Source organism: Propithecus coquereli, unplaced genomic scaffold (genome assembly GCF_000956105.1).
Source record: "Propithecus coquereli isolate 6110/MARCELLA unplaced genomic scaffold, Pcoq_1.0 Scaffold409, whole genome shotgun sequence".
In the NCBI taxonomy this organism is placed as follows: Eukaryota; Metazoa; Chordata; class Mammalia; order Primates; family Indriidae; genus Propithecus; species Propithecus coquereli.
The window spans coordinates 1,576,455-1,586,129 of NW_012149830.1; the positions used below are offsets into that span (position 1 = coordinate 1,576,455).

General features: G+C 59.0%; 1 protein-coding gene across 3 annotated transcripts in view; it reads right to left on the minus strand.

Moving 5' to 3' along the window:
• Window positions 1–8,695, minus strand: part of CLUH (clustered mitochondria (cluA/CLU1) homolog) — a 21,179-nt gene extending 12,484 nt beyond the window's left edge. For all 3 annotated transcript variants that reach the window (XM_012653051.1, XM_012653049.1, XM_012653050.1), the window contains exons 1-3: window positions 8,493–8,695; window positions 1,245–1,447; window positions 268–439 (exon numbers count right to left, since the gene is read on the minus strand). In XM_012653051.1, coding sequence (XP_012508505.1) covers window positions 268–439; window positions 1,245–1,447; window positions 8,493–8,592 — 475 coding nt within the window. In that variant the 5' untranslated portion in view covers window positions 8,593–8,695. The remainder of the gene's footprint in view (window positions 1–267; window positions 440–1,244; window positions 1,448–8,492) is intronic.
• Between the last annotated feature and the right edge of the window lie 980 nt (window positions 8,696–9,675).

Genomic DNA, 9,675 nt, shown 5'->3' on the forward strand with positions numbered 1-9,675 from the left:
TTACCATCTACCTTTACAGAGTTTCATTGGCCAACTTCAAGCCCTGGCCTGGTACTGCCTGCTTTTTTTTTAGAATCGCAACTCTGTCCTTTAACCTATGGGCCGTGAAGTTGGAGGCTGCAGGAGTGATGGCCCAAGAAGCAGCCCTGTGCTCCAACCCCACCTCCACGTGCTCATTTGTGACAGAGATCCCAGCAGCAGTGGTGGAGAGTGCTGGCTGGCCCTGCCTCAGGGGCTCTCCCCTGGCTGCCCAACTTCTGGACCAACCTTCTACCACGCGGAGCACTGAGCCCTCCTGCAGCCCCTCAACGCTGCGTAGCTCTGAGAAGTGGTCCAGCATGTTGCCATCCAGGTGCAGCGAGAAGCAGGTGCGGTGACATGTGTCTTCACGATCCATGAGCACCTGGTGGATCTCCTGCACCATCTCCTGGGGGGACACCTGCCAGGGAGAAGGCCCAACCAACCTGGTTAAGAGGTCACACGGTGGGAAGCAAGGATATATAACCTGTCCCCAGCCCAAAGTACCTGGGTCCTGAGAATAAATGCCCAAAATACTCAGTTTCCCACTTGTTGGCTTTTAAATTCCAGGCCTTGTCCACACACCATTCCCACCTGCATCCACGTGTGTGCAGGACAGAGCCGGGCCCCGCTGACTGTTCCTGCAGACCAAAAGCGATCCCCGAGCAGAGCAGCAGCGGATGAAAAAACTGGGGGACAAAATGGCAGCCTCGCCTCCTGCCTTGTCCTAGAGGGCAAATGGCTTTTGCCGTCTGGAAGGGTGCTTCCGTGAGCACAGAGGACATTAACGGGCCTTGCTGGTCCCCCAAGGAGTTATCGGCTTGCAATGCTTCTAGGTTGGCTCTGCCTTTGGAGATCACCCAGTACCTTCCTCCCCTCTGGTGGATATAAAATGGTAACCCAGAGAGAGCTGACTTGCCTGAGGGCACAGAGCAAGAGGCTAGGGAGTCCTGGTACCCCAACACTGCCCAGCTACAAACACTCCTCTCCCCAAACAGAGCTGGCAGTCCAAGCTGGTAGCTGTCCTCTAGCCATGGGCAATGACCTGAACCTGGACTCGATTCCCACGTCTGCCACACTAGCTGAGTGATCTGGGGTGAGGCACAGGACCCTCAGTTTTCTGCCTACACGGGGCCAGGATGTGCAGGGGCAAGGCTCAGCTTTTTGGCCTCATGCTCCCCAGCAGGCTGAGGTCCTGGTCCCCAGCACCCCTTCCTCCACCTTACCTGCAGTGAGAAGGGCTCGATCCCAGGGGCCAGGATCTTCACAGAAAAGCCAGTGTCCTGAATGACAATGACTTCCTGTCCAGTGGTCTCATCTCCTGGCTCAGCCTCATCCAGCCCATTTTCCCGAGGTGGCTCGGCTGCCCGCTCCTCCTTCTTCAGGCTCTCTGGGCAGTCCCCATTCAAGAGCATGACGGATGGTGGCTCTAGGGGTGGCAAGAAAGGAGCTGAGTCAGGTGGGCCTAGTTGTTCAGTGCCCAGTGGAATGGTGACTGCAGCCCTCCCGAGCCCTGGTCCCAACCCAGATACCACAGTCCCACCCCACCCTTGGTACCTGCAGGCCACCTGCAAGGGGACTGTCTTCTCCCTTCCACATCCTGTCCCCTCCCTTCTACCCGCTGCTCCTCAGCTCACCACAGCCTGGCATCACCTGAGCACGCTCCCAGACCACTCTCCCCAGGACCACCAATGCCACGCTGAGGGCACAGCCTGGGGGTCTTCTCCAGCCCTAACATATCTGGCTTCTCAGCAGCACCCTACACCACTGCTCACTTCCTCCTCTTCCTCCCTGACCAAAGAGATGCCCTCATCCCTCCCTGTCCAGCTCCAGCCTCTTCCACTGGCCCTGAGCTGGGATCTGAGCCGCAGGTGTGCTCAGGCCCCAGCCTCTCCCCACTCTCACTTCCCTCTCTCCCAGGGCTTCAAATACCCTCCTGCCTCTTGGCTCACATAGCCAATCCTGGCCTGCAACAAGCTTTTCAGACCAAGGAGACAGCCACCTCTCAGACATCAACATGTGACTGTCCTTTAGGCACCACCAAAGACCCATCTTTCGGGCATGGAGTTTATCTTCCTTCACAAACTGGCCCCTGCTCTGTGAAGGCCCCCCTACCTGCTATCTAGTCACCCAACCTAAACCCATGGGATCCAGCCTCTGCAGCCATAGCCCTGGTGCAGCCCTTTCTCCTGTTTCAAGAGTGCCACTTGGAATCCTTCTAATAACCCCCGCTGTCCACAAGATCAAGCTTCTTAGGACTCAAGTACCAACCTAAAGTCAACCTCAGCTCCTGCCTGCCGAGGTCTGGCTAAACGAAACCACCGGAAGCCTGAGAACGAGCCCACATCACATCCTCCCTCCCACCTGTGCTTTCGTTCATGCTGACACCCCATTCACCCTTCAAGGCCTAGCTGCAATAAACCCTCTTCCCAAAAGACGCTGGTGGCAGAATCACCCCCCTCATTCCCAGAGCCACGCCCCCCTCCCGAGCAGGTGTTCTGCTGCATCTGGGGTGGCGGTCCAGACCCGCAACTCCACCTTCCACCTTCTGTCTTGCCCAGGCTCAACCAAAGGCATCAAATTAATGAATTAATTACTGTAAACCCATAGCTAAGTCCAGTATTTGTGGACAGCACCCAACTCACATGCTGTGGGGAGAAGGGGGAGTAGGTGACAAACCTTCCACTTCTACCTTGGCACTGGGGGAGACCACCCCCCCTAGGGAGCCAAGGGCCTCCTCTCAGAACTCTCTAGCAAAACACAGGCCTGCCTGGACGTCCATTTGGCCAAAGGGGACCTTGGCCGCCAGGATCTGCCCATAAGCCAGACTGCCTGGCTTGGCTGGAGTTCAACTGCCCCAGCTCTGAGAAGGGTCTGGGTCCCCTTCCAGAGAGGACAGCTCACCCAGCTCTGCCCAGCCCATCCAGACCCCACCTCCCTTTCCTTACTACTATCCGGAGCGAGGAGAAGGGTGCGTTTCCCCAGGATTGTGTGGTCCCTATACAGACCCAGAAATGTGGACGGGGCCTCAGGGAAGGGATTGGCACAGTACAAAAAGGAACGCCAGACCAGCCTGAGCAACATAGCGAGATCCCATCTCTACAAAAAATAGAAAAATTAGCCATGTGTGGTGGCACGCCTATAGTCCCAGCTACCTGGGAGGCTGAGGCAGGAGATCACTTGAGCCCAAGAGTTTGAGGTTGCAGTTGAGTTATCAAGCCACTGCACTCTAGCCCAGGCAACAAACAAGAAAAAGAAAAAAAGGCCCATCAGGGGACAGGGAAAGAAGCCACTCCCCCTTCCCTGTCTCCCCACAACTTAGTGATAAATAGGACCTCCAGGAGCTCAGATATAGCCCCTCCCCCCACCCCAAATAAGGGTGTCTGAGGCCCAGAAAGGTTCAGAGTCTGGCCCAAGGTCACCAAGTCAGAATGGACCTGATTCCCTTCCCTCCCGCAGCCCACAGCCCCATGCCACTGCGCTGCCCCCTTAATCCTCGTCACTATGGACCTTCCATAACTGTGTCTGCCATCGCCCCTCCAATCCTACCACACTCTCCCTAAACCTGCAGTGAAAACTCCCAAGAGCCACAGGGGGCAGGAGCACCTCTCCTTCCCGAGACCAACAGTGCCTGGCAGGGCACCCCCAGCCCCTAGCAAGTGAGCAGCCCTGCCCCAAAGTGAAAAGTGTCTGACTCTAATGACAGAGCAGAGATCAGAGAGGCAGTGATTGGTCAGCTTTCAAAAAGCAGCAAGAGGAATAGCAGACAGGAGGAAAAATTTCCCCCACCGGGCCCCTGAGAAAGGCTTTGCTGGCTGGCAACCCCCGGAATGAGGGGAAAAGCAGGAAGGGCCCCCACCCAATGCGGAGCAACAGTTTTGAGCTCTGAGAGCTCAGCAGTGGGGAATCAGAGACCTGGACCTAGACAGGGAGCCTGTGCTCCTTGGCATGTCTGGAATGGGGAGGACGTGGAGGAGGGAGGGACAAGGCAAGGTGGCCACAGCTCCCAGTCTGCATTCCCCAGCAGGGAGCCTACCAGTCCAGGGGGCACCTATTGCCTGACCAGATTTCAAAGGAATGTGGCTGTTCCCCAGGGGCTTACTCTCCCCAAGATAGAGGTCCTGCTCCTGCTCCCTCCTCCAAGGAACCCCGAAGGTCTCCGTACCACTGGGTGAAGGCCAAGTGACCTCCCCAACAAGAGGCTGCCCACCTGGTGCCGTCGGCGGCTGCCCTCTCCTCGGCTCTGGGGTCTCGGCACTGCCATGGCAGCAAGGCAGCCAGCTCTCCGGCTCAGGCCCAGCACTGCCTGTGTCCCTCATTCCGGCCTCTGCCACTACCCTTGCCCTAATGCAGCTGGTCGGCCCAGGGCTGGAGCTCCGGCTGGCTTCAGGTTTCAGTGGGGCCAGGCCTGCCGGGGCAGCCTCAGGAAGGGCACACTCCCCCTGCCTCGAATCCTGCTCAAGGTCGGCCAGAAGGACGGCTGTGGGCCAGGAGGCCCCGGTGGCTCCAGGACCCCAGGAGAAGTTGCTATCAGCACTCAGGCCCACCTCCCTATACCCCCCAGAAAGGGGGTCACTGCTGGCAAAGCTGCTAGGCAGGCAGGAGAACCCGTCATTTGGGGTACCTGGACCCCTCAAGATCGAGGGCCTAGGAGACTGGCTAGCAGGGGAAGGGCACAGCAAGGGGGTCCTCTCCTCAGCTCCAACTCCAGTGGGAGTAGGCAGGACGGCCTCAGCCAGCTGTCGGCAACAGCTGGCGCAGACCCGGGCCCAGGCCATGAGATGGCTGCCCCTGTCTACCAGTCGCAGACACTGAGCACCCTGCCTGCCTTTTAGGTCAAGTGACTGGCTGGGGCCCCTGGCTCCTGCTGCCCCCTGCAGGTGACCTGGCAGCTATCCCCTCCCTGAGAGTCACTGGTTCTGGTGGGAGGGGTTTGGGCCCCCAGAGGACAACTGCACCCGTGCCCCAGGCCTCCAAGCTCCACCAAGAAGCTGGCAGGCTCAGGCTTCCCTTCCCAGCAGCCCTTGCACTGCCAGGAGAAAACCAAGTCTCTCCCCAGGGAGAACAGAATTGGCAGCAAGAGGCTGAAGGCCACTCGGCTGGGGAGAAGAACATGCCCAGCCACGCTAGGGCGCCTTCCCAGGGCCTCTGACTTGTTGCCAGGGCCCAGTCGGGACTGCTCCGGCATCCATACTAACCAGGGTGGGGGCGGGAGCCAGGCTTTCACTCCAGGTCCCCTCCAGTTCTAAGGACACAGGCAGCCCTGAGTGTCTGGCACTGAGCAGACCCTCAGCCTCTCCATGGCCCTCACGAAGCGTTCTGGGCCTCACACAGTGATCAACCAGATGGTAAGAAGGGCCAGGCCCAGGCAGAGCCCCTCTCTTAGCCCCTCCCCACCCACACCCGAACCCTCTGGAGACAGAGGTGGGGCAGGGCAGGCTGGCAATGACCCCCGGGGAGTGTTGACAGCCCCACTGTCCTGGTAACCACAGAGCCAGTGCTACCTCCAGGCCCAGCCCACAGCAGGTCCCTACATCGGCTGGACCATCCCATGTCACTTGAGGAGACCGAGGATCCAGAAGGCTAGTAGGCAAGCTGCCCCAGGTCGTAGAGACAGCAAAACCAGGTGTACAGCTTCTCAGCCTCTTGGCTACGATCAAGTGAAGAGAAAAACCTGGTGTGCCAGATGCCTTGGAGTGCTGCTCCCACCCCCGGGGACCCGCTGGGCCAGGCTGCCCACCAGGTAAGCAGCACCTCCTTCCTCCTCTAGGCCTCAGGACTCTACCTCCAGTCACAGGATGCTCTGAGCCTCTACACCCCTGGGCCAGCACCTCTCCTCCCATATCCCAAAGGGCACCTCTGAGGATCTGGGCTTTGGGGAAAAGGAAAAAGAAGGAGGTGCTCTGTAGAACAGGCAAGGGTTGCCCAAACAGCACTCTGCACGTACACAAGCTCACACACACCCACCCAAGTTCTAACTGGACAGATTAAAGAGATAAAGCGCACCCTTGTCCTGGCTTGGGAGCACAGGGATCCCACAGGCAGCACACAGGAGTTAGAAAGAAAACTTAGGCCACCCCAGGTGGCTTCTGTGTGCCTTCCCAACCTAGCATGGTCTCACTCAGGAGACTGTGCCAGGGCCAGGCCACACCTCAGCCAAGGCCTCAGCAGGTGAGGCTCCAGCAGGAAGTAAGGCCCCAAAAGACACCACCCCATCCCAGCAACCCAGGGCTTGAAGGACAGGAGGAGGGGGCAGGCAGGCAGCCTATTGAAGACCCTGAGGAGGTGGGCATTTGTTAGCCTCCTTCCTGTCCTACCCAGGCCAAAAGCTGGTCTTCAGGGTCTGAGGATCCTGAGTTTCTCAAGCTGCTCTGCCCAGAATCCTACCCAAGAGAGGAGCTTTAGGATCTTGTTGGGGAGCTCCAGTAAGCCCCTAAACTCCTCCCCAGTCTGCCAGCCCCTTCTCCTCCCCCTCTGGGCCTCAACTCCAGGCAGCCCTCCCCTAGGCAAAAGGAACTTGATGTGCCACTGTGAACTTGAAAAACCTGCCTGTTCTCTTAACCCCTAAAAGCTGCTTTAGTCCCAAGAAGGTAACTGACCCTTGCCCCTCATCCCCAAAAGCCTCAATCACTTCTTCCTTAGGGGACTAGAGAGCCTTCAAGATCTGGGGGCTCAGGTCAGGGGCCTCATTTCTGATGCTCAGGTGGGAGTCTGCTGGGGGCCTTCATTAAGGCTAATTCCTTCTTTTAACAATCTGCTGGCTGTAATGTAAGACCTAGCTATCTATACTGGCTTCCTGGGGACATAAGAGCCCATGTTCTACCCACTAGTACGCTCAGTTTCCCCCAAATGAACAGTTCTGCCCTTTCCCGGACCCAGCTCACCACAAACAGAGCCCCGCAGCACATAACTGGAAAGGGGCTTCACTGATGCCCTCAAAGAAATCCTCCAGCAGAAGCTCCTCTCCTTAACCCCGAAGCTCTCAGCACATAATCCAAAACAACGTGCCTATCCCAGCTTCCTCTGCGCCATGCCAGGGTAGCCTTGGCTTGCTGGCCCTGAGCTAGAAATCCAAATACTTCCCTTAGCAACAAAATCACTGTGTGACCTTGGCCAAGTCGCTTCAACTCTTTAGGTCTCTTGGTGAGAGAGGAGGTTGCCTGCCCCACTGATTCAGACCCACAGCAGGACAGAGCCTGACAGCTTGGGGCTATCTGCATTTGTTGTTCTGCCCAAACCTTGGCCTTGTCTAGGCAATGAGCAAAGCTGACACAGAACCTGTCCCTCACCCCAGGGTAACTGCTGTGATGGGGGCAGTCCCTATCCTGACTCCCAACTCAACTGGGAAGGGAGAACATGATGATGAGCTAGGATGACAAATCCCCACTGAGGAGAGTGGGGGGGAGTGGCAGACAGGAGTAGCTCTGCACTGCACTGCCACTGCCACCCAGGGCAGAGAGAGCCACAGTCCAGCCACCAGCTCTGAGGAAGATTTGGGGGGATGACTACCGAGGGTCTGGGAAGGGGCTTCCAGCTCCAAGAATGGAGTCTGAGACATGATGGAGGTGGAGGGCACAGAGAGAACAGAGGGGCCTGGGAGAAATGGAGGGAAGTAGGCCTCACCCAACACAAGCTGCAGCCACTCCCAAGGCCACACCACACAGCCCCCATGGGGGAGAGCTGGGAGCTCCACTCCACACTGCCGACCTTTGCCTTAAAAACAGCAACTCTGGTCTGACCCACTTTTCGCAATAAGGCAGGTTAATGATCAAGTTCTGGCACAAATACCTCCCCCGTCAAGGAGCTTGGCTTTGCCCCCCTGCACAGACAGACCACCGCCGCCCTCCTCTTCCAAGTCAGCCGACCAGGCCAACATCTAAGAGGGCAGACATCATAGCCTGAAGACAACGGGTTATAACCTTGTCTCTGGGGATGAACGAGAGAAGCCCCCTCACGACACACACACCCCCACCTCGTGCTCTTCCCAGAGACCAAGCCTGGGAAGCCTCTAGCTAAGCCTCACTCTCAGGGCTGCAGCCTTGCGCACAGGGAGCGCCTGGGATCCTGGCGCTGAGGGAGGCCCTGAGGGAGGATGTCCCGCAAGTGCCAGAGTGACCCCAGCTCTGAGGGCTCCCCAAGCCCGGGCGCGGAGGGGGTGGGGCTGCTGATTCTATCGGTCTGCGGCGGCTGCGCACCCCGAAACCGCGTGTGCGCGCACGTGTCCCCACGATAAGGCGCGCGTGTGCCCGCCGCAGCTGCCCTCCCCGGGACCCCACGTGCGAAGCCCGGGCCGCAGCCGGGGGCGACAGTGAAGGTGACCTTCAGGGCGGGGGCGGCCCGGTGGACGGCCCAGCGAGATGCAACCAGCCCAGCGCAGAGGGAAGGCGGCGGTCCCCGCGGAGTCCCGAACCCGCCCGTCCGGCCTGCTCCAGCTACCCACCCGGCGCCGGCCCACTGGCCCCGGCCCCGCTCACCCGCAGCGCCCGGCCGCCCCTTGCCACCGGCCTGCGAGCCGTGCTCCCGGGCGCTGTCGGCCGGGGCGGCCGCTGGCAACTCGTCCGTCTTGATGACCATGGTGGCGGGAGCGGGCGTCCAGCTCGGCTGTCCGCGCCGCCCGCCGCGCCACTAACCCAAGTGCCCTGCGCGCCGCGGCCGCTGCGGGAAGGACGGAGTCACCGGCCCACGTGGTGCGCGCTGTAGCCTTTGACCCCACCGCAGCTCCCCTGCCCCGCCCTCGCGCCCGGCCTGGCCCACGGAGGCCCGCGAGGGACAAAACGCGCCGCGCCTTCTTACCCGTCTACGGACGTGGTGACTTTCCTAAACGCCTTAAAGGCAACGTACTCTGTCTCAAGGGAGAAAAAGGCTTCGGCCTCCTGGAGGGGCGGGGCTTCGGGGAGACTCCCTGCTGTTCGCTGCCGTCGGGCGGGCGCTGTGACCTTGGGTGGAGACTCATCGAGGCCTGCCATTGCTGACCCTCCCCTCCCCCAACGGCCCTGTGTCTCCTATTGCAGATCTACCAAATGAACACAGTCTCTAATCTGCATAGTTAGCGTGGCCCTCAGGGCGCTCCTCACCAAGCGGGTGGTTTCCGTCCCAATGGGTGGGGCTGGGGTGTGTCTGGATTATTGAAGAGGGGGTGGAGGGCAGCCTAGGGCAAAGTGGTCACCTGAGGCAGCGGGGTGGGGGATGGCTCTTGGGGATAAAATGTCAGAAGTGGACCCAACAAACTTTGTCCTGAGCCACAGCGGGCTCCTCCTTAGTAGGATTCTCATTTCCAGGCTGGCATCTTCATTTTGCAGTGGAAGAAGCTGAGGACAGGTTATATGGACAACAAGATGTAGAGCTGGGTCTGACTAAATCCCCAGCCAGGACACTTTACAGTAGTTCATATTTTTCAGTTGTTTGGGGCTTGCTGGGGACTGAGGAGTGAGGTCAGAGAGGGCTGCAGAGGTGACATTTGAACCAGGTCTTGCCAGTGAGTTGAAGTTCTCCAGGCAGAGAGAGTGTGGTGTGGAGGCCCTTGAAGCACTTAAGGCAGATACCTGACATTTGACAGGATCAAATGGGAATTGGGAAGCTGAAGCTGCAGAGGCGGGCTGGGAGGACACTACCCTACCTTAGGGCCTTGTGGAAATTGCAAAGGAAAGCAGACCTTGT